Source organism: Hemicordylus capensis, chromosome 1 (assembly GCF_027244095.1).
Source record: "Hemicordylus capensis ecotype Gifberg chromosome 1, rHemCap1.1.pri, whole genome shotgun sequence".
NCBI classification, from domain to species: Eukaryota; Metazoa; Chordata; class Lepidosauria; order Squamata; family Cordylidae; genus Hemicordylus; species Hemicordylus capensis.
Window position 1 is genome coordinate 49,203,016 of NC_069657.1, and position 23,508 is coordinate 49,226,523.

Sequence of the window (23,508 nt, forward strand, 5' to 3'; positions counted from 1 at the left end):
CAGTTGCTCCCCTGCAGTTGGTATTCAGAGGCATCTTGTCTCTGAACCTGGAAGCATGTAGCCATCAAAACTCCCTCATTAGTAGATTAGTCCTCCATACATTTGTCTAACGCCCTTTAGAGCCATTTAGGTTGGTGGCCGCTGCTTTTCTAGGGCAACAAATTCCATAACTATGCAATGTGTAAATGCATACTTCCTTTTGTCCATCCTAAGTTTCCTGCCAATTAGTTTCATAGGATGACCCCTGGTTCTAGTGTTGTGTGAAACCTCTGTATGTCTCCCTTTGGTTGCCTTTTTTATAAACTGGAAAGCCCACAAATGATGTAGCCTTTTCCCATAAGGAAGGTGCTCTAGCCCCTTGATCATTTTGTTTGCCCTCTTCTGCACCTTTTCTTATCCTACCATATCCTTTTTTGAACTGCAGTGACCAGAACTGTACACAGCATTCCAAACGTGGTCAAACCACAGATTTGCACAAAGGCATTATAATATTAGCTGCTTGATTTTTTAATCCCCTTCCTAATGATTCCCTAGCATGGAATTTGCAATTTTCACAGCAGCTGCACACCAAGTCAACAGTTTCAGGCTTTCAAAGTAAAATATTAACCATGTAAAAAACCTTTATTTAAAAAAATAAACAGTTTTGTCTTCCTTCATTCCTCACTCATGCTAGCTGTATGCAGAGTTGCCAGTAAACGTAACAGAGAAATATACTTCACAGAGAAATATATAACATTTCAGTGCAAACAACAGAACTGCATATAACACAATTTACATGACATCTTATTCAAAAACACAAACCCCCTGCAAGTAGCTCTGGCATGTCTCAGTTTCTTCACAGTGGCCAGATCGCAAACCTGTTTCTTCCTTCGTCAGGACATTGTCTGCCAACATAGGAATAGCCCTAACTGTCCATAGGTGTGAATGGCCCAACATCTTTCCTTCCTCTTTATGGAATCTGAAAGTTTTTTCCCCAGCCCAAATGGCTGATCTCAGTGTTGGAAACATGGGGAACTGATGTGGGACTGGTGGAAGGAGAGCGGGGTGAAAAGCACTTCGGACGGTGCTGGTGGCTGTGTGTTCAGAATGGAACAGTGCGTCTCATGGGAAGTCAGCATTGTGGAGAAGTGCTTCAGTTCCTCTGTCAGCTGTTTGATCTCCCGGCGCAAAGCAGCATTCTGCCTCTCTAAGTCTTCACTCTCCTTTAAAAAACAAGAAGAAAGCCAACAGGCATTAGAGGTCATAGAGACACACTATGACCCTTGAGCACACATTGGGAAAGGCAGAGTTTCCAACCTTGGTCCCCCAGATGTTGTTGAACTACAACTCCCATCATCCTCATGCTGGACTCACTCACATTCCCCATGCTGGGGATGATGAGAGTTGTAGTCCAACAACATCTGGGGAACCAAGGTTGGAAATTCTTGTACTGATAGGTAGAAACATTAAAAAAAAAAAAAAAGCTGAAACTCACTGTACACTGGAAAGTACCGAGTTAATTTAGAGTGTGGGATGGCTGTGGCAGTTAACTAGGGAGCTCACTTCTGTTCCCTTGAGCCAGCAGTTGTTGTCACAGGAATTGTCACCAGGAACTGAGTCTGGATGTGTGAGGGGCTTGATTTACACTCTGTGCTTCTCCCCGCATGGACAGAGACAGAGCACATCACATGGATCCTGTTTGTAATGTGTATAATTGTGATAGATACACATCGATCCCACTCCAAGTAAAAGGAAGAGATAGCAAAACGATAGATGATATCTCAAAATCACTAAGTCAAACATGCTAAAAAACGGAATATGCTATTTAGGTTGTCCAGCTTTAGGAGGGGGAACTGTGTGGCTGTCTGCACCACCTCCAGACTTTGTACAGTCTTCCGAGAGCAGCTGTACAGGGCTGGCATCAATGGTCAGCTGCCTGCAATGCCCCAGGAAGGCCCATGGCTTCCTGCAGCTATGCAGCCAGGGCGGTCCTTTTATGGGGCACAGTGAGGCATTTGCCTCAAGCGGCAAATTACTGCAGCACTAGCTGGGTGGCAAGATGCCTACCACCACCATCACCGCCACCTCCATCAAAGCAGCTCTTCCAGACCAAACGGAGCCTTGCAAGCTTCAAGGACTGCTTCTCCCCACACTGCTTGCAGGAAGCACAAAGAGAGACGAGGAGGCTGCTGGGAACCTTCCCTCCCCACATGCGGTTTTCAAAGTCTGTAAAGGTTGATTTTGAAAAGGGGCTGCCCCCAGCCCCGTCCAGGGCATGGAGCAAGGCAGCATTTGGTGCCATAATACATTTGGCGGCAGCAGGCCCCACTGCCTGTTCTTTCTTTCTGGGCAGTGGTGAGGGAGGATTCCCCCCCCCCAAGAGAACTGAGCTGCTGCTGGCCTCCTCAAGAAAACTGGGTCCATCCCCTCTTTGGCAGCACCTGGGACACCTAGTGGGGGGGTCTACTGGGTGGCAGCACACCCAGACTCGGGAGCCAGCCCTTCAGCTAGGTAATCAAATCTTGAGGTTACAAAGGCAGAGGTGGTGGTAGCTGCCAGACAGAAAAGCAGTCATCATCGACACAGTTTCAGTGCTGAGTCATGGGCAGTTTTTGGAGGGGAGGGGAGAGCCTGAAGTTGGGGCTGGAGGGCTGTGTGAAGGAGACAATGTGGGGCTGGGACTAGGAAGCAAACTGGGATTCCATGCCAAAGCCAGGGGGACACCAGGAATTAGGAGTCAGAGATACATCGGAGGTCAAAGTCAAAAGGTCAGCCAAGCAGACAAACCATAAACCAAGAGTAAGAGACAAGCTAAAAGTCAAAGCAGATACCAGGGGTCAAGCCAAGCAGAAAAAACTGGATCCAGAGACACAGCACACCAGGACCAAAGAGATCTTGAAATGGAGGCAAGAAGGCTGCTCTCACAATCAGAACTACCTCGGTTAACCCTCTTCTAGCTTTGTTTGGCTGTGTGTGTGTGTGGGGGGGGGCTCTCCCGAGCCAGAAGCTGTGTCCCTGGGTAGCCCAGATCAGCTACCCAGGAAAAAGGTGAGGTAGGAGGAGAACACATCCCTTCCTACCTCCTTCACTGGTCATGTGTGCTGCTTCCGCTTTCAACACTGCTCCCAGGCAGCCGGCAGCCATGCTTATCAGAGAGTTGGGAGGAAAGAGGGGCCAGGCAGAGTGGAGCTGCTCCAATGCTGAGGGCAGCCACTCTGCTGCTCACGCATTGCATTGTGGGATCCTGGAAGACTCAGTGTGAGTTCACCCCTCCCATCGGAGCTTGCTGCCATGCTGCTCATGTGGGCGTGTGAGTGGCAGAGCCCAGAGGAGGCTTGTGACAGCAGGAAGGTAGGTGCCTTCCTTCCCTTCTGCTCCCCCCAGTTTAGTCGTGACAACAACCTTAAGGACTAAGCCCAGACAGGATGTTTTTATATCCTTCTGCTTCTAGAAGGATCCAATGACCAGCCTATAGAACAGGTCAGACCAGGACATGAGAATTCCATGCCTGGCAGTATGCAGACTCTCAGATTCCCAGGTTGTTCCTGAAGCATGCTTAGTTTAAACAACAACAAAAACCACAACCCACCCCACCCACTTCTAGAACTGTAACCTCAGGCAAGTCCAGATGCTGCCATAATGGGCCTAGCACCACTCTGTTCTGCTAGCTTCACTGGTCAGGGGACCTCCATCTTCCATGATGGTGGTTCCCTCTCCCACCAAGCCACAGGGCTGCCAATTGGCACCTCAGTCTTGAAATACAAGCCTTCATCTTTCATCAACTCACTTGCATAAAGTTGGCACAAGGCGTTCAGATCTCAGTCCATCTATAAATTCGCTGGTTGACATTTGCACTGACGCTGTGCTAGTAGTGCAAACATGTTGGACTAGCAAAAGGGTGTTGTGCTAGCTAAGCCAGGAGCTTGCATTCCAGACTGGTGCTACACTGGTGCAACAGGGTGTATCTGCACAACCTGTGGTGTGCTTCCTGAGGTGAAACCTCTCCCTTAGTCCATAGACAATGCAAAAGCTATCTGCTATCCTTGTTGTGCAAGTGCTACATACACAGAAGCAGACCAAGAGGACAAGAGATTGAACAGCTTTGAGCATCTGCTCAGCTCCATGACCTTCTTGCCTGGGTGTGCATCGTTGTTCTATGCACGCTGTTGTGCAGCATTAGTCCGGATGTCAGCCACTGGATGGCCTCGGGCAAATGGTTCTCTCTCAGCTTCTCCTCTCTTCACCAATATTACAAAGATAGGAACACAGGAGGAAGCTGCCTTATACTGAGTCAGACCTTTGGTCCATTTAGCACAGTATTGTCTACACAGACTGGCAGCAGCAGTTTAAAGGTTGTAGGCAGGAGTCTCTCAGCCCTATCTGGAGATGCCAAGGAAGAATATGCAGATGCTCTTCCCAGAGCAGCCCCACCCTCTCAGGGGAATATCTTACAGTACTCACGTGTAATCTCTCATTCAAATGCAAACCAAGGCAGACCCTGATTAGCAACGTGGACAATTCTTGCTTGCTACCACAAGACCAGCTCTCCTCCTAGGATAATAATACCAGCCTATCTTACAAGGCTGTTGCACATATTACTGGGTCACGTGAAGCACTGTGTGGATATTTAAAAGATATCTGTATTGGATTTATATCAGTTTTAACTATCATGGTTTCTTCCAAAAAGAAATCCTTGAAATTGTAGCTCAGCAAGGGTGTTGAGAATTCTGTTCAGAATCCCTAGTGCCCTCCCTCACAGAATTACAATTCCCAGGGTTTCCTGGGGGAAAGGAAACAACTATGAAACCTGTCTGTCTGTGGTATAAATACACCTTTAAGACTAATGCTGTAGGGTCAAAGTGGGGTGGGGAGGGCAGAGCAGAAGAAGCATAATAATTTTCTCCTTTAAATATAGCTGCTGACATACAGAGCAAGGATGCACCAGTGTAGCAAGACAGCATGAACTTCCTAATTAACTGCACCAGTTCTGTTAGGAAGTCCCTAACAGAACTTCCCAGTTAACTGTACCATTGCAGTGAGGAAAAAGCAATTTCTGACACCCTCCCTTTCCTCAGGAAGCCCTCTCTGCCACCCAAAAATATGACCCTGAGGGCTGCACAACCCTCAGGGACATATTTTCGGGTGGCAGGTAAAGAGGACTTCCTGTGGAAGGGGAGGTTATCAAAAGCTGCCTCTTCCCTAGCATACTGGTGCAGTTAGTCTGGAAGTGCTCATAATCTGCTCCTCTCGCTGCACCAATGCTTCTTTGCTCTGGATATCACCTACAATTTTACATTAGAGGCTCCTTCACATTACTTGATCCCAGGGCTGCTAGACCAAAAAAACCCACCACCAAACAGCCTTCTTATTTCCCCAACTTCTGATTTGAACCACGATCCCTCTTGCTATAATTCAAGCACTAGGTGCTTGCCTGTGTTTCTAACGCACACAAATTTGCCTGAATTTCTAATGCACCTGCTGACTGCAGTGCCTACGGAGTGGTACTAAAATATGTGAAGTGGAAAAGGGTCTGCGGGGGTGGAGTTCATAGCCTTTTCTCTAACTGCTCGGTAGAGTTTCCAGGCTGACTGACGTTTTTCCTGTAAACTCACATTCTGGGCAAACCCAAGCAGGGAAGCAGGCCCTGCTGCGCTGATAGCAGATGACATTTTCAGCCCTCGGCCACACTCTCTCCTCAGCTAGCAGCTTATGAGAAATGACAGCAGCGTATTCTCCACTGCTGGTTCCCACTGCCTCTCACCAAATTCTGTTAAGCGCGTGTTTCCTCAGCCTAGGCCACATACATCCTGACCCGCGAGAGCTCAGGCCTTGAGGAGAACGAAGGCGGGTCAATATAACCGCCGTCTACAACTAGAAAAAAAACCACCTGCCACAGGAAACCTGTTAGCGCCCTGGAAGGAAAGTCTCACTCGTTTCTTTCAGCTGCCGGGGAAAGCAACAACGTAAGGGGGAATTCATTAGAAGAGAAGAGAAAAGGGCTTTCTCGTAGATTTAGACATGTTTGGGAAGTTATTTTCAGCAAGGCTGCTCCCCAAAGAGGCCACAAATTGTGTAAGAAGGGCACTGTTGGGGCAGGGGGAGAGAAAGAGTGGGGGTGGGTGGGTTTCTCATTTCCCATGGGACATCTAGATGTGTTTTTCCCCCTTTTTTTCTGAAGGTGACGCCCCACTTGTGGAGATACTGGATTTTCCCAGCTCTCTCTGCCACAGCCCTAAACGTGATCACTGAACTTGTTCATGCGGCCAGTTTCAGCAACACCCCCTTTAAAGCGGAGGCATGAAAAGTGAAATTGGCCACATACTCATGTAAAGCAGAGCTGCACAACTTTGGGCCCTCCAGTTGCTGCGGGACAACAACTGCATCTTCATCCACAGTGGCCAATAGTGAGGGATGATGGGAGTTGTAGTCCAACAGCAGCCGGAGAGCTGAAGTTGTATAACCCTGGAGTAAAGATCTCATGCAGCACCAAGTCACTGTTAGATATGTTTGAATTGTTTAGTGAATCTGCACTTATATTAATTTTATTTATTTATTTATTTATTTATTTATTTATTTATTTATTTATTTATTCGATTTCTATACCACCCTTCCAAAAATGGCTCAGGGTGGTTAAAAAAGTTAGATTTCACTCTGTACTGAAGTATGTTGAATCTGCCAAGCTGCAGCATCTGCTGTCTTTACTTCGTCTGTTGCTCAATGAAAATACTTTATTAAGACCTCTGGTGTCTGCCTACTGGAATTATTCTGTGCGGATACTACACAGGATCTTATGTTCACCAACCTCATTCACGTAAAACACAGGCACTAAAACTGTTCAACCTGCAAATGTGGAATTGCTTTGACAGCGGGGGCGGGAGGGGGGTCCCTCCACAAACTACCCTATTGGAGAAAAGGCTAGGCAGAACTCTTCTCCATGGTATCATATTTGCTATGTGCAAGGAATTTTTTTTTCTGGTATGGAAGTGAACACACTTGTATAATCTCCCCACCTACAGTATTTGAATACAGTGAATATTTATGATCCCGCCACTGACAGTACACAAATATGAATACGGTAAATATTTATATACCACTTTCCAACAAGAGTTCCCAAAGAGGTTTACATAGATATAAATAAATAAAATGGCTCCCTGTCCCCAAAGGGCCAGTTGATCTCCCCCTGCTAAATAAAGAGCATCACCACTTTAAAAAGGCGCCTCTTTGTTCAGTATGCAGCGGTACAGCCCAGGAATAGTTTCCCATCCCTGCTCTTTGCATGAACAAGGCCACAGATTACAACTTCTATGCAATCACCATGAGCCCCAGAGATGGGGTGTTGTGAGTCTGTACTTTATATGAGCGAATGCTGCATACACTCAGTCCTGGCATCACTATATGCATAATGCACACACAGGTCAGTGTGCATGCACTCATCCCTCCATAGGTCCAGCATGCCATGTGATGTGGGTGTATGCACTGGCCGAGTTGAAATATCTGTGTTATTATATGAATACAATATATAATTAAATGAGTTGGCATCATTGCTGATGCCACAGAAAGATCTATTCTAAGAGGATCCAGTGATTTGCCTACTGGACTCCCCCTAAATGCTATCACAGACAAAATTCCCTGAAGTACAAAATAATTTAAATCTGTTATTAATCACAAATAAAGATCTTTTTTGAAAAAAGATACACAGATCTGAAAAAAGATCTGAAAATGAATGTCGAGAAGTACTGGATGTTTTACAATAGATTTATTTTGTCTAGTATACTGTTCACTATCCTAACCAAAACTCTGTCTTAGCTTTGACTTAAGCTTAGTTCATCTGGTGTCAGAAGAGAGTAGCATTAATATTTTGAGGACATGTTGGAGCTGGGGAGGACACACCCTGTGGTGTTCATTATCTCCTTGAAGGGCTTCTGAAGAATCTCAAGGCACATCCTGCCTAGGAGGAAAAAGAATGCTTCAGGAGAAACAAGGAACAAGCCCAAAGGGGCATCACCACTCAGTTATCAGAAAAGATATCAGAGAAGAACATAGGAAGTTTCCTTCTACCGAGTCAGACCATTGGTCCATCTAGCTCAGTATTAGGGCATGAACTGTTTGGTGTGGTTTGGTCTGAATTTGAACTGAACCCACAGGTCTGCAATCCAGTTCGGTCGAACTGATTGGCTCGGCCGGTTGGTTTAATGAACCAGCTCGAATCAGTTCGAAGCAGTTTGCAGTCGAACCATGTGAACTGGCCTGGTTCACCATCTAACTGATACTGCACATATCTTCTCAATATTGTCTACATAGACTGGCAGCAGCTTCTCCAAGGTTACAGGCAAGAGTCTCTCTCAGCCCTATCTTGGAGATGCCAGGGAAGGAAATTGGGATCTCCTGCATGCAAGCATGCAGGTGCTCTTCCCAGAGTGGCCCCATCCCCTAAGGGGAATATCTTACAGTGCTCACAAATAGTCTCCCATTCAAATATAAACCAGGGTAGATCCTGCTTAGCAAAGAGGATGATTCATGAAATCCAGAAGCAGGCTGATGGAAAAAGTCAGGTGTGATGCAGTACACAGTGTACTGGGGCTGCTATATTCATTGTTAAATACTGGATATTTGTTAATTAAAAGCAACTTTTGTCAGCTAAAAAGGTGTGCAAATTAATCAGACAGGAAGCTTTTAAAAATGAATTATTTTCAATACATGATTTCACAAAAACTGTGGAGTGCAACCACCATGTTAGAAGAAGAATTGCCATTTCTCTCATACAAAGATGAGAATGCCTCTTCCAAAATGATGCCTGCTACAAGACATGCATGGCATAATCTAAATACAAAGTACGCTTTTTGCTTCAAAACTATCCATTTGCTCATATGCAAGTGTGATTTGTAAATGAATTAAAACTCCCATGATGAACTGCGCAAAATATCTTTAATCAAGTGATAGTCCAAGTAGTGATGGCTGGTGCCCTACTGTATAAGCCTGATGGTGCCAAGATGCAGGCCAACACTCCAGGCATCCTTGGAGAACAAGAAGAGGTATTCCCTGGCCCTGACATTCAAGCCATCCTTCCTCTGGATAATGAAGCCTGGAGGATTCCATAGATATGCCTCCAAAGGGCAATTACTGACTAAGGTTGAGAAAACTACTTAAGGCTGTGTCTATTTTCATTTGATTAATTATCCCTTGTACCTCTCTCTCTCTCTCTCTCTCTCTCTCAACAATCCATTGATTCCCTAACAGATAATTTATCAACAAAGAATAGTGTCATACATGTGAGAACAATTCCCAGCCAGTCCTCCTTTTTATCAGGAAGTTGCAAGAACGTCTGGTCTTTGCCAGCCCAGTTGTCTTTAAAGGCACTCAACATGCTAATTCAGGTTGGAAGTATGCATCTGGATCTTTTCCCTGCTGTCTGGAAAGAACATTTTTAGTCTCCCATTCAAAAGTTCAGCTCATTCTGATCTGATTCTGTTGTATGTCTTTCAGCAGGACCAGAGCAAAGTTAGGGTTAAATTATCTTGGGCTTGATTCACACAAGCAGCAGAAAGGGAAGAAAGGTCATTCCCTAAACTGTAACACGTTAGACTACAGATGGGAAATAACAATTCTGAATGTTTCCCAATGAAAAGAAAATTCTCCGCACATAGGAAACTAGTATATCAGGGAGAAGACTGGACTACAATTCTTCTCCTTGCTGCCTAGCTTTCTTCATGAAGGTAGGCTGCTAAAGCAATAACAAACTTTGAGCTAAATGAAAGAAGCTTTTATACAGAGGCATATGCCATCAAAGGAACATAGAAAGCTGCCATATACTGAGTCAGACCATTGGTCTATCTCGCTCAGTATTGTCATCACAGACTGGCAGCGGCTTCTCCAAGGTTGCAGGCAGGAATCTCTCTCAGTCCTATCTTGGAGAAGCCAGGGAGGGAACTTGAAACCTTCTGCAGCTTCATCCCCTGAGGGGAATATCTTGCAGTGCTCACACATCAAGTCTCCCATTCATACGCAACCAGGGCAGACCCTGCTTAGCTATGGGGACAAGTCATGCTTGCTACCACAAGACCAGCTCTCCTCTCCTAAAAACCAGCTCTCCTCTCCTCGTCACATGATCCCTTGTCTGCTGTGTGAAGTGGTACAGTCCAGAAAGCATTATCACACCACATTTGTTGTTTATATGAGCTAGGCCTCCATTACAGAAATCCAAGTGGGTAGCTGAAGGAAGCTCTTACCAAGTGCAAGGTATCTGCTTTCTGCGTCTGTCTTTGCCGGCTCTTCTGAGCTGCAATGCGATTCTTTTCCCTTCTTTGAACTTTCCTCATGTCATCAGAAGACTCCTGGGTGGGGTGGGGGGGACAAAGTCAGGATACAAACATGACAACTAGGAAATATATAGGAAGCTGTCATACACTGAGTCAGACCATTGGTCCACCTAACACAGTATTGTCTTCACAGCCTGGCAGCGGCTTCTCCAAGGCTGCAGGCAAGAGTCTCTTTTAGCCATATCTTGGAGATGCCAAGGAGGGAACTTGCAACCTTCTGAATGCAAACATGAAGATGCTCTTCCCAGAGCGTCCCCATCCCTAAGGGGACTATCTTACAGTGCTCACATGTAGTCTCCCATTCATATGCAACCAGAGCAGACCCTGCTTAGCAAAGGGAGCAATTCATGCTTGCTACCTCAAGACCAGCTCTCCACCCTCCTCTCTCTCCTCCAGGAGCTTCTCTTCTGGAGAAGCTGTGGCTCAGTAAAAGAGCACACGTCTTGTATACAGAAAACCCCCAGGTTGAGTTCTCTGCATCTCCACATAAAAGGATCTCAGCAAATATAGCTGGAAAGACTTCTGTGGGAACCCTTGAAGAGCTGCTGCCAGTCAGCATGGTCAATACTGCAAAAGACAGACCAATGGCCTGACTGTGTGCAGGGCAACTTCACAAGTTCAGTGCCTTCATGCCTATCTCTAAGGATACCGCATAGAAGGGCAATGTTAGAATATTAAGTGGAGAGAAGCAGATCTTCTTAGCAATGATCTCTCTGCCATGTTCATGTCCTGATTAATGATGTGTCCTTAATACAAAAAACGTAAGCCCATCAAGAGAATCAGATAAACTGCCACCTCCAAATTCTTGGTTAACTCCATGAAACATTAAAAGAGAGGAACTAACCTATTGGTGCACCCAAAACATGTCTGTAAGCAGCAGGAAGGTTTGTCTTCAGTTCACGAGGTGGATTTTGATGTAGGAGTCCCAAATTTCAGTCCCAGCTCAGCTGAGCATGAACTGTATGTCTCTGCCTCCTTTTTTTAAGCCAGTGATGTAATTTCACAGCCTCCAATGTTCATTTTTAACATGTACTGCCTAATCACTCCTGTAGGCTTTCTCCACTTTAATATATAAACCTATGTTCTCTTTACATACAGAAATACAAGTCTTTACATAAAGAAGTACAAATAGGCTCTTTTCTCCTCCTATTCCTGCCAAAGTTAATACTTGGTCTCCATCTCTGGAGACAACTCTGAGGAGAAAACACAGTTCTTAACTCTCTCAACCTTTCCTGAGAAGACTTAAAATATTTAATCTCTGTCCTTGCTCCTCCAAAGTTTCTTCGGTCCAGGAGGTATTAATACACCTCAAGGAGAATGGCTGAAGCCTACTCAGTGCTAAGTAGATAGGAGATGTTATGTAACGCACCTATTTTAACGCTCCTTCGGCTATCATGTCCACAAATGACAGCTATGTCTTTCTGCCCACAGTATCATCATGTTGCCTCATTTAGTTTCTGCTCTACTTTTAGCTTCACACTATTCTGTGAACTTCACTTCAGATTTTTACGTGGATTTTCCCAGGTTAACTCCAGAATCATTTACCAGAAAGCCCTCTGAAAATCCCATGTGCATGGACACTCTCCTCTCCCCTTTGCCTCTAGCTTTCAATGCTGCTTCTTTTTCTAGAGACTCCTCAGCATATCAGACACACTGAAGAGTCTGGCAAAGTAGAGATGAAAACCTGTGTGCACTACAGTAGCCACCTTTACTTTCTGACACAACCCCTGTGCCTTTAACGTAGCAGGGAGAAATACATTAGGTGATGCTCCCCCACCCACCCACCTGTATCCCGGTGCTGTAGAAGGCATCACCTGGTGAATTTCTGTATGCCATGCTAAAAAGGTACAGGAGAGCCTTGCCCACCTGCAAAAGTGGCACCCATAAAGTTAATGCAGAAGCAAATCCCCAACTGTACCTGTTTGCTGGATGATGAGGAATGGCTGAAGCTGCTGGAGTCGCTGCTGTCAGAGCTGTGGGGCATGGTTCACAGCTCCCCCTGCCTGTGGACTCTCCCCTCCTTCTTCCTTTGGGGCCTTGGTCCCCCCCCCTTTTTTTTCTTGGCTTTTAGTCTCCTCCACTGTCCTGCCTTCTTGGTCACTTTCTCAGCCGTCTCCCTGGTATCGCTGCCAATGCTGCCAATCTCCCGCTTTCAGAGTGTGGAAGCTTGCACTGACATTTGCCTCACTTTAGGCTTCATCTGCTGTGGTTTCTCGGAAGCTGCAAGGGACTCTCAACTGAAAGTCACGTGGGCGGAAACTCTGAAGAAGAAAAGCTGCAAAAAGAACAAAATCACCTCTGGGAAAAATCAAAACAGTTTGAAAAATAAGAAGAAGAAAAACCCGAACAACTTCAGATGGGAGATCAGTTTCAGCTGCCTGACGCACCAGAAGAGAAGAAGCAGCATAACAACCTTGGTGTACAGAAGGGAATTCACAAGCTCAGAGAGGAGAAAAACAGTTCAGGTCTATTTCATCCAGACCATAAGCCATAATTTACAAAATCTACAATAAAAGCTTCAAGGAAGCAATATACAATATTCAGTGATGTGGGGGTGGGCGGTGGACTGTACATATGCAGCCTCAAAAGCAGAAGAGACCATACAGTCTTCTCATTGTTGACAAGCACATATTCAGATATAGTGAGTTTGAGCACTGGACCTTTCCAGCAAGCAAGTGTTCACTGTATTTAGATCTTTATATATCTTTATCTTACGAATAACCTAAGAATGTAATATTCCTTGGCTTAGTGGGTTGCAAGGTTGTCCTCACTCAGTCTGCATGTTCTGTTATCCCTGGTCAGCATCAGCCAGAGAGGGATTCTTAAAACAGCATCTCTTTACCGAAACTAAACACAAGCGTGAAGGTGTTACATACGACTACTTAAAGGTATATAAAACACAACAGAGACTACTTCTAATCACACCCAGAGAGTAGCAAGAGGGAACCTGGGCAACTGCATTCTAGTCTTCTTGAAGGTACATAACCCATATGCCACATCCCCCCCTTTACTCTGAGGCACCAACCATATAATCAAATGGTCACCAACACTTATTCAACATATGCAGTCACGGGAGCATGGAGCCAGAGGTTACCAGCGCTTAGCTCACCAACCGAGACTAGCCTTTACCACTATCCCATTATATAGTCCTTGAATTTGGAGGGTAGCTTCACCACACGTCTGCTTCTCGTCTGCATGGTTTCGCCAGGCAACTCCACAGGTGGTAGTGAAGTCTCAGCCGTGTCATGATGTCCTTGTTCTTGCTGGACAGGTGTTGCTTCTGATGGTTGTTCTACTGCTGATCCTTGGGGTAGAACATCTGTTTCTTTCGGTGCAGATGTGAGATCTTTTCTCAAGGGTTTACAGTTCCTCCTGCACATGTTGCCATGGGGGGCCTCTAGCACATAGGAACGTGGTTCCTTCCTTTTCACCGTGATAGATGCGATAGACCCAACCTGTACTTTTTTGCATCCTCTCTTGCAGAGCTGGCAAGTCATATTGTGCCCTTTGTAGTTGTTGGCGGTGCTTTAACTTACCTTGTTTGTAAGTTTGGGCTTCAACACCTCTGTAAGGTAGTGTATAGAAGTCTTCCCATCAACAGCTGGGCTGGGGCATATTCCAGTCCATGATAGGAGTATTTCTCAAATTGTGCAGAGCCAGATTTGGGTCTGTGCCACCCTGTGAAGTCTTTTTGAACAAGTGCTTGATGGTTTGAACCATTAGCTCTGCCTGGCCAACTGACTGTGGATAGCCAAGACCAGGGGCGTAACTATAATAGGGCAAGGGGAGACAGTTGTCTGGGGGCCCACTGCCTTAGGCCCCCCCCCGAGGCAAGTCACATGACTGACTCCCCCAGCTGGACACCCGCCCAGGCTTCCTTCAGTTGTATTTATCCTCCGAAACTGATGTAAGTGTTAAGACCTGGAGCTACCAGAACAGCATGTCTTTCTCTAGTACCATTAAATGACTTGCATCATCCACAATTTACAAAACCTTTTTATTTCATGAGCTGAGCTTCAGTGAGTGGGGGGCCATTTTAAAACCTTGTCTCTGGGCCCACTCCAACCTTGCTATGCCCCTGGCCAGGACTTGAGTGTGTTATAGTATTGCCCCACTCTGCAGCAAACTTCATTGTCATCATGGCACTGGCAAAAGTGTTGGGAATTCTCTCTAGTAAGAGAAACCCTTTTTCATTATAGCAGAGTGCACAGAGGCACAACACAGTGGAATTTAGTTAGGCATGCGTGTATGCTGAGAGTTAAACAACTTGGAGCCAGTTCATAGTTTCAAATCAATATAAGTAGTATTTATTAGAGAACTTCATTCTAGATAGGAAAGTGAGGAGATAGACTCTCTATCTATCTATCTGGACGCAGATGGATTCTGCATCTCTGCACACATGGTGCAGGGGAGAGGAGCTTGCATGTTTCAAGGTAGAAGGAAGGTAGAGGAAGGGAAGAGGAAGTGGCAGGCAGGAAGGAAGGAAGTTAGTCCCTAAGAGTAGCAATCTACATACCAAAGGGATAGTGTCAGAGCAGTAGAGAAGGGATGACCAATGTATTGACCTCTCTAGCCCTCTGACTCACTAGTCTGTCCTCCTATGTCATTGAGACAAGAGACAGCGTATAGTCCTTCACTTCCAACAAAAGGAATGTGGTCACATACGATTTCTTGAGGGATGCCATGGCGAGCAAATGTGGCTTTCATTTTGCCTACAGCTGTGGCAGCTGTCTTGTCAGGTAACAGCATATTTTGAAAAAGAATCAACTATGAGATAAGATTGTCTATGAAGGTCCAAAATGTCCTCTGCAAGTTGTAGCCAGGGCAAGTCAGGAATCTCATGCGATATCAAGCATGTGATACCAAGCATGTAGGAAGCCACAGTGGTGTGGGTACAACCTGCCAGCAGCAGCCCCTAGATGCCATACCCACACACCCTGCCTCTGACATCAGACATGGGGGCATGGCCATATGCAGAAACAGGGCCGCACAGCCTCATTCGCAAGGTTCTTCAGCCAGTGCTAGGTTTGCAGCTTGACGGGGAAGGAACACATCTCTCTGCCTTTCGAGGCTGGAAACCCAGTGCTGGCTGAAGTACTTTGCGAATGGGGCTGCGCAGACCCGTTCTGCATATGGCCACGCCCCCTGCATACATTGTTAGGCACAGAGGGCGTGGCTAGGTTGGATGAGGCAGCTCCACAGGGAGTGGTGAATGGGTTCTTTGGACCCATCCACACAATGGTGGCTCCACCCATGTGAGATCATATGCTCACTTTGATTGCTGGACTGAAGCTCCTGACAGGGTCCACAGTCCCAACCCACTCTTCAATATGGGCATTCATATTGGCTGTAGCAGATTACAGCCAATCTCAGAGCAGCTCACATGAGGGGGGGAAATGCTGAATCATCCCTGGTGAGCTGCCAGGCTGGGCTTCTCATAAAATTTATCTATATTTCTGGTAGAAATGTCTCCACCCCTCTTATTGATTCCACCCCTGGGCTTGGGGTGGAGCCCCAGGGAAAACTCTATTTTGTTATTGGATAAGTACAAAAACCTTCCACATGTAGGCCTACATGTGATGAGAAAACTGATAGCTGCTGAGTGCTTGAGGACACTTTTGCACAGGAGAAATCCCCTTTCTGTTCTCCCTTTTTCTTGAGTTAAAAACCAACTCTGAAAGGGTAGTATAAAGAAAAGAACCAAAAAACCCAGTTTTATTGAGTTACTAGAAACTGCTTCCGTCTTAGGCTTTTAGGTTTTAAATACACTCAAAAATACTTAGTAGGTTACAAAAAAAGGTTTGTCTTAGGCTGCAGTTTCAGGTTGCATTTAGGCCAAAGTCGGATTAAGCTAGTGTAGGGCCTGTAGCATATGTTATAAAGGGGCCCTAATTTAAAAAATATGCACATAAATATTAAAATATAAATGATTTACTTGCATAGTAAAGTAATTCAGTTTTTTCATTTGCTATATTTTGGAGTATGGGAGACCAAACCACAAACTCACACTTACTACAACAACAGTGAACATTTATATACCATTTTTCAATCAAAATTCTCAAAGTGGTTAACACAGACAAATAAAGAGTGGATAGATGACTCTCTGTCTCCAAAGGGCTCACACTCTAAAAAGAAAAATGTGGTAGGCACCAACAACAGCCACTGGACAAATGCTGTGCTGGGCCTTCTCTTAAAAGGCACATTTAGCAGAAAAGGGATATTTTATCTAACAAATAAAACAGGTAAAGTTTTAACTTTAATTCCCAGTTGGAAGCCGGGTGTGCAGGGCCTTTGAAAACACAGGGCCTGTAGCAAATGCTACATTTGCTACTACGTTAATCCGCCATAGATTTAGGCATGCTTAAAAGTTTACAGAGTCTTTTGCAACGCCCTAGGTAGATTGAGCGTAGGCTAGTGTTTCTTATTTTAATTATGTTGCAGGTAAACTATAATAGAACAATATCAGGAATAGGCAAAGCACACACACACACACAAAGAAATATAAGTTTCTAATGCAAAATCTGACTGTTCCCTATGCTGACTCCCCTTCTCTTTGAAAACTCACCCAACACTTGATAAGAATTAAACTTCCTGCAATTCTGTCTTTCAAGGATCTGCAGTTTTTCCACGTGAGAAACCTCCATCCTGGCTTTGACCATGAAGGAGCAAAAACTCCATGCCCCTCACTAAACCTCAGTTGCTTTTCCAGCACAGACCACCCTTCTTGTTCCCAGAATTCCCAACAACTGCTTTTTAGGTCCCACCCACCTGGTGTACTGATTGGCTGCCCTGGAGTTCACCAGCCCGTCAGTGGAGACAAGGATTCACTCCCTGTTAGCTCTTTAGAGGGAGGGGAGGCTGATCACTACATTGGTCCAATACATAGTCTGTCAAGCCTGTGCCTTTGACCTCTGAATACCTTGATGTGGGAGGTGGTTATGCTAACATCTCATACTTCATCCTTTGTAGTATGATTATTTTTGGCCCAATCATTAACAAGTTGTCTTCAATCCTGGTTTGGTTTCTAACTGGCCTGTAGGGCCTGAGTTCTGGTTTTACTTGCTTTCACTGGGATGGCCAGCTTTGTAAATGTTGAGCTTTGAGAGTTTGCAATTCACTATCAGCTGCTATGTGCTCTTGTAATTTCCGTACCGAGTTGTCAGTGAGAGGTGCTGTCTCTGTCAAGCTGTAGACCACCTTTTCTTCAACAGAGGATTCAGGGTCTGTGAGTGGAAGGATAGCTGTTGCCCTGGATGTACATGAACTGGTTCGGCAGTCCTTTTCCGGACTGCCAAACCGGTCTGGAGTTCGGGCCAGTTCGGTGATGGAGAAGGGACATTCTGCAAAGCTCAGTAGGAGTGAATACATGATTTGACTCACATTGAGGCAGCACATGCACCTGCTCTTCCATCAGCAGGGTGCTGCATGGTATGTTAGCCCTTACATATAATGGACATTGGAATAAAGAATGCAGCAGACCATCAACAATCTTATTGTCCACATCCAGATCTACCAAAGCAGCTGGAGGAAGAGCTCAGAGAAGGCTAGCAAAGGTTGACTCTAACTGGAAGGGTTATATAGTGGCTAAGAACCCCACCCCTTCCTGGATCTCAGACTGGCCCCAATCCAAAGCAGGTGTCCAAGCTGAGTTCCTCTTCCTCTGAGTAGGCCCACTGGGAGGAAGACCCTGAGCAATCAAGCAAGCATTCTGCTTCCGGAGCTGAAGCCTGGCCCTGACAGTGTTACCTCTGCACCTGGGACCCAGGGGTGAAGGAAGGGGTTCTAAGGATAGGACATTGGGAGGTATGCGGTCCCTAGGGCTGCAGGGGGGCCTGAAGGGCTCTGAGGGGCCCACTGAAGGAGAGGCAACAACTTCTGGCTGCTCAAGGACTGACAGATCTAGGGGTCTTTTGTCAGAGCTGGGGGCGGGGTGTCAGCTGGGATGGGCTCCTCCTCTTTCAAGACAGTGCAATGTCTGAGTCTGGGTGGGTCCTGACACAGAGACACTGTCTCAAAGTATATGGTGCTTTCTAAAAACACAACACAAATAGCATAAAGGATCTGAAATAGAGAATACAAAACACAAACTGGCAGGTCCAATAAACATAACAAAACCAAGGAACAAGAAATGAATATAAATGTAAACTACATTGAAACTAGTGAAATCATTTGAACATGATAATATGAAAAAATCCATCTGAGGAAGAATACTACCGGAACATAAAATGCACAAACCAACAATGAATCAAATAGGAGAACAGTATAGTCCATAATAGATGTAAAAACCAAATATACAAACAGAACTGGATGTAAAGACAACAGTACCCCAGTGAGGACACTGTTTCAAACTCCTTTCTCAAGTGTTTTTCTCCTATAAATGTCCATTAGATCTTCATTGAAACCTCAAAACTTCCGTGTTGTACGATCACTAGTTTCAATATAGTTTACATGTATATTCATTTCCTGCTCCTCATTTTTGTTATGTTAAATGGGTCTGCCAGTTTGTGTTTTGCTTTCTAAAAACAGCCACCTTGGACTACAGCGGGCGTTTGCTGGAACCATTCAGAAGGCTGGCAGCTCTCCTGACTGGATATTGAGTAAGAGTGGATGAATATTTGTCATACTCTCATTTGTTTCTAACTTTTTCACCGCACAGGAATCTTAGGATGAAGGGAGGTATACAAAAATAAATAAAATATAAATTTTAAATAAATAAACCCATAACAGGGGCAGGAGGAGCATGATTTATGTACCTGTCATTTTATGATGAGATTCTAATAATAGCTATTGGGGGCTGTAATTCAGACCGAAGAAACAGTGCAGAGGGGAAGAGTTAAGGAGACCCTGCCCACCCCCACCCCCCGTTGCACAGTTGTTCCAGTCAAAATGGATGTTGCTGTGAATCCTCTTGTTTAACCTTTAACAAACAGCTCCAGAGTTGTAAATTATATTAAGGTATTTAATAAGAACGACATTTAACTTAACGTATTTACTAAGCCTTTTGTTTTCTACCAGTCTCTGTCTCTGACTCTGAGTCTCTGTTTGTGCTGGTACTTCCTATCTCTGCTGCCACTTCCTGTCTCTTCTGCACAGACTGCTGGGATCTGTAGTACTGCAGGAAACTCTGCAAGCAACTACATTACAGATCCTTTGTCCAGTTCAAAGTGAAAACCAGTGAGGTGATCCAGTCATCTGTTTCTTGAATCAGTTTTGCTAGTCATGAGCTCCTCTGTGTGCATCTGTTGGGGATCATCTACAGTGGCAGAGCATCTGCTTTCCATACAGAGGGTCCCAGGTTCAATCCCTGGCAACTCCAGCTGGGAAAGAGTCCTGCCTGAAACCTTGGAGAAGCCATTGGCAGTCCGTGTAGACAGTACTGATCTGACTTGATATAAAGCAGCTTCTTAGGGTTGCCAGATTCAAGCCTCCCAAATTCGGGTGACCTAATTTGCATATTATGTGGCAACTAATTTGTGTTTGTTTGTTTGTTTGACAGATTTGTATACTTGCCCCTCCTTCTTCGCCCTCCCATGTGACCGGATCCAGAGTAAAATCTGGGCAATCCAGGCAGCACATTTGAAATCCATGTAAATCCAGGTGGAATTTAGCAGCCGGGTGGAGGATCCAAAATCCGGGGGCTACCCTAAATTCCAGGGGACATGGCAACCCTACTTCCAATGTTCCAATGGTCCATTATAAAAGGACCCTGTTGTCTGCAGAATGGATAGTTTATTTGAGTCCACAGCTGGGAGAATAAAGTTCTTGTCCTTCAATGTGATTATGTCTTCATTTATATACAAATCAAAGTCAAGAAGCAGCCCTGCTTCATACGGGCCATTCATTCTCCTTGGCAATTTGCCCTGAGAGCAAAATCCTATTGACTGGTAAATATACATGTATTCATCCTTGACACATTTCATGCCTGAAGTCATGCCTTCCCTGTCCACACACATAATAGCCATCTTTACATTCCGCCTCACCATACTTGTTTATTTATGTATTTATCCATGCCAAATATATTCTGGCATGTAACTGTTTTCCATTATGTAAATAGCCTATAAGGGTTAAAGACCCAGAGGGGGAGATCCCTGGAATGCTGTTCTCTTGCCAGCTCTGGCCTTGAAGCCTGGAAAGTTAGTCTCTCTGGAAATGACTATGATTCCAAGGTCAGTTTTGGCCTTTCCATTGTGTATTAATTACGATGCAATATTGCTGGGGCCTAGGGTTGCTACATGGGTTGGAGAGAATTCCTGGACACAACTGTCAAAAGGGAGAGGATGCAAACTTTAAAACTTTCCCTTTTTGACTGGGATTGGAAAGAGTTCTTGACAGCAGAACTTGGCGGCCGTTTCACGGATTTTCCCCCTATAGTTTAGGGAGCGGTAGCTGGGAGTGGATCTTTTGAGCTTCATCTTTCATGTTGTTGTTGTTGTTGTTGTTGTTGTTATTATTATTTATTCAATTTCTATACCACCCTTCCAAAAATGGCTCAGGGTGATTTATGTTGCAAAGGACATGTGTTTTAAGGCCTGTTGCTCCTTACATTTCTTCCTGTTACACCACACAGGAGATAAGAGGAGGAGAGTTGGTCTTGTGGTAGCAAGCATGAATTGTCCCCTTTGCTAAGCAGGGACTGCCCTGGTTTGTATTTGAATGGGAGACTACAGGTGTGAGCACCGTAAAATATTTCCCTTAGGGGATGGAACTGCTCTGGGAAGCGTACCTGCATGCTTGCGTGCAGAAGTTCCCAAGTTCCCTCCCAAACAATTCCAACAGATAAAAACCACTCTCAAACCACAGAGGAAACATACAAATCCAATATACGGAAGCTAGAATACCATGTGTGGAATACCATGCCTGGCATGTCTGCTTTCATTTTAATAGCTGTCCTATTTGTCTTCCGGTCTGTTCATAGCTTTCAGTCCTCATTCGCTTTGCATATGCAGAGTCAGTGGGATTTTTGCAAAGACGGGCTGTCCCACACGATAAGTATGCAAATAGGTAACAGTTTAAATTTAGAATTAATTTAGGTTTCTAACAAATGCAACCAGTGCTTGAACACATTTGGGCCCAGTAGGGTTTCACATGTCTAGGATTGGCAACCTGGACAGTCTAGGAATCAAACATTCTGTCCAGGATGTAGGGAAAGTGTCATCCTGGACATGGAAGGTTGAGACATTTGAGTGGGAAGATTGCTTTAATAAATTTTACTGCTTTTTTCTGGTGCTTCTCTCCAGGCATTGTAGACAGGGGCATAGCTATAATTGAGCGAAAGGGTTCAAAGAACACGGGCCCCCAGCTCCTGAGGGCCCTCCAGATCCCTCCCTCCCTATTTTCGTCATTGTCTCCCTCACTCTGGGGGGCCGCCCGAGAGAGGGATGAACATGGGCCCCCTCTCCCCTAGCTACGCCCCTGATTGTAGATATATGGCATCAGTATTTAAAAGCCCCATCTGCTTACCCTTTCCGTAATACCAGTACTGCTGATTGGCTAGGTTGACCCTCTCTCTCTAGTTTAGTAAACCCCTTCCCTCCTTTCTCAGTAAACCTCCCCCTCCTTTCTAGAGTTCATGAGGGTGGTAGTGGGCTCTGGGTTTCTCTGTGAATTATATGGACAGAGAGAGCCCCCTTTTCTCTAGTGTCATTGTTGGGGGCCCCCTTCTCTGTAAAACACTCATTGCCTGATTCAGCATTTGCAGTTTTGTGAGGCCCCTTCTTAAGAACATAAGAAGCTTCCTTATACAGAGTCAGAACACTGGGTTATCTACCTGTAGTTCTGCACGGACTGGCAGCCGCTTCTCCTAAGTTGCAGGCAGGAATCTCTCGTCTCAACCCTGTCTTGGAGATGTCAGATAACGTTCTTGTTTTTCTTGCTTAATTGGTAACGGTTGCATTTTGAATTATGATCTTGTAAAATGCCTTCGGGTTCTCTTAAGACAGAAGACCCCTGCTAACTGAGCAAAGAGGCACCACTTAAAGTGGGGATTCTCTTGCATTTAGCAGGGAGGGGAGCAACTGTCCCTATCCAATCACACAGGGCAGCATCCCTCCAGTGGTTGTTGCTGGTGTCTACCTTATGTTTTAGATTGTGAGCTCTTTTGGTACAGGGAATTGTTATTGTTATTTTTCATTTTATATCCCGCTCTTCCTCCAAGGAGCCCAGAGCGGTGTACTACATACTTGAGTTTCTCCTCACAACAACATTATGAAGTAGGTTAGGCTGAGAGAGAAGTGATTGGCCCAGAGTCACCCAGCAAGTATCATGGCTGAATGGGGATTTGAACTCGGGTCTCCCCGGGCCTAGTCCAGAACTCTAACCACTAGACCACGCTGGCTCTGATTCATCTGATTTATTTATTATTTTTGATTTAAACCACTATGAGAACTTTTGTTGAAAGTGATCTATAAATATTCGTAGTAGTAGGCAGGCTTTGTTGCTGAGGCTGGGGTATTTCATTGCTGAGCTCCATGATGCTTGTAGAGCTGCTTGGATAGGTGGTGATTTGGTCACACTAATTCTATGGTCACACTAATAGACTAAACAAAGAGTGCTTGACCATCTTTTGTATCCTTACAATAAACCCCTCAAGAAGAAAGCACCTAGCTGGCAACAAAGTGCCAGCTGGAAAGGAGCAGGAGAGGGGCCACATGCCCCTCCCTTCCGGATGCTGGCCACACCCCCTGCATCAGCATCATGCCGATGCAGGGGGCGTGGCCAGCACCCGAAAAGGAGGCTCTGAGGCCCCTCTTTCTCAGCTAGTGAGTGAAGGGCCAGAAGGGTGCTTGCTTTCCCTTGCTCCAGGAGAGAGAAAGCAAGCACCCAGCCAGCCCTTCACTCACCGGCTGGGAAGGAGCAGGTGAGGGCCATGCCTTCCACTCCCGGCTGACAGTGCTACATTCACTGGCTGGATGTGGGAGAGGACAAGGGGATGCCCTGGGGGAGAAGCCCTGGCTGCCCCCCAACCCCAGTGGCCCAGGGACATTTGCCCCACTTTGTCCAGTGATGGCTGTGCCAGTAAGCTTCACAGTGGAGGGATTTGAACAAGACTTCTGCTGTACTACACTAGCCCTCGTATCTTTTCTGTTGCTGTTTTTCTTGTCTCCCTTTATTTCCACCATGACCACTTTATCTGTTTTAGCCTATAAATAGTGTTGGAGATGGAGTTCCAGTGCATCGACCTTTTGCACCAACTCTCCTAATGACCACTAGGGTC

The 23,508-nt window shown here is 45.5% G+C and overlaps 1 protein-coding gene across 7 annotated transcripts in view; it reads right to left on the minus strand.

Annotated features, from left to right (window-relative positions):
• Positions 1 to 595: 595 nt before the first annotated feature.
• The window catches only part of BATF (basic leucine zipper ATF-like transcription factor), a 40,096-nt gene continuing 17,183 nt past the window's right edge, over positions 596 to 23,508 (minus strand). For 5 of the 7 annotated variants that reach the window (XM_053283729.1, XM_053283731.1, XM_053283728.1 and 2 more), the window contains exons 4-6: positions 12,214 to 12,570; positions 10,206 to 10,310; positions 596 to 1,202 (exon numbers count right to left, since the gene is read on the minus strand). In XM_053283729.1, coding sequence (XP_053139704.1) covers positions 993 to 1,202; positions 10,206 to 10,310; positions 12,214 to 12,279 — 381 coding nt within the window. In that variant the 5' untranslated portion in view covers positions 12,280 to 12,570 and the 3' untranslated portion in view covers positions 596 to 992. Of the gene's footprint in view, positions 1,203 to 10,205; positions 10,311 to 12,213; positions 12,571 to 16,860; positions 17,024 to 17,063; positions 17,160 to 23,508 lie in introns of those variants that run through there. The other 2 variants (XM_053283732.1, XM_053283726.1) reach the window with 2 other exon arrangements.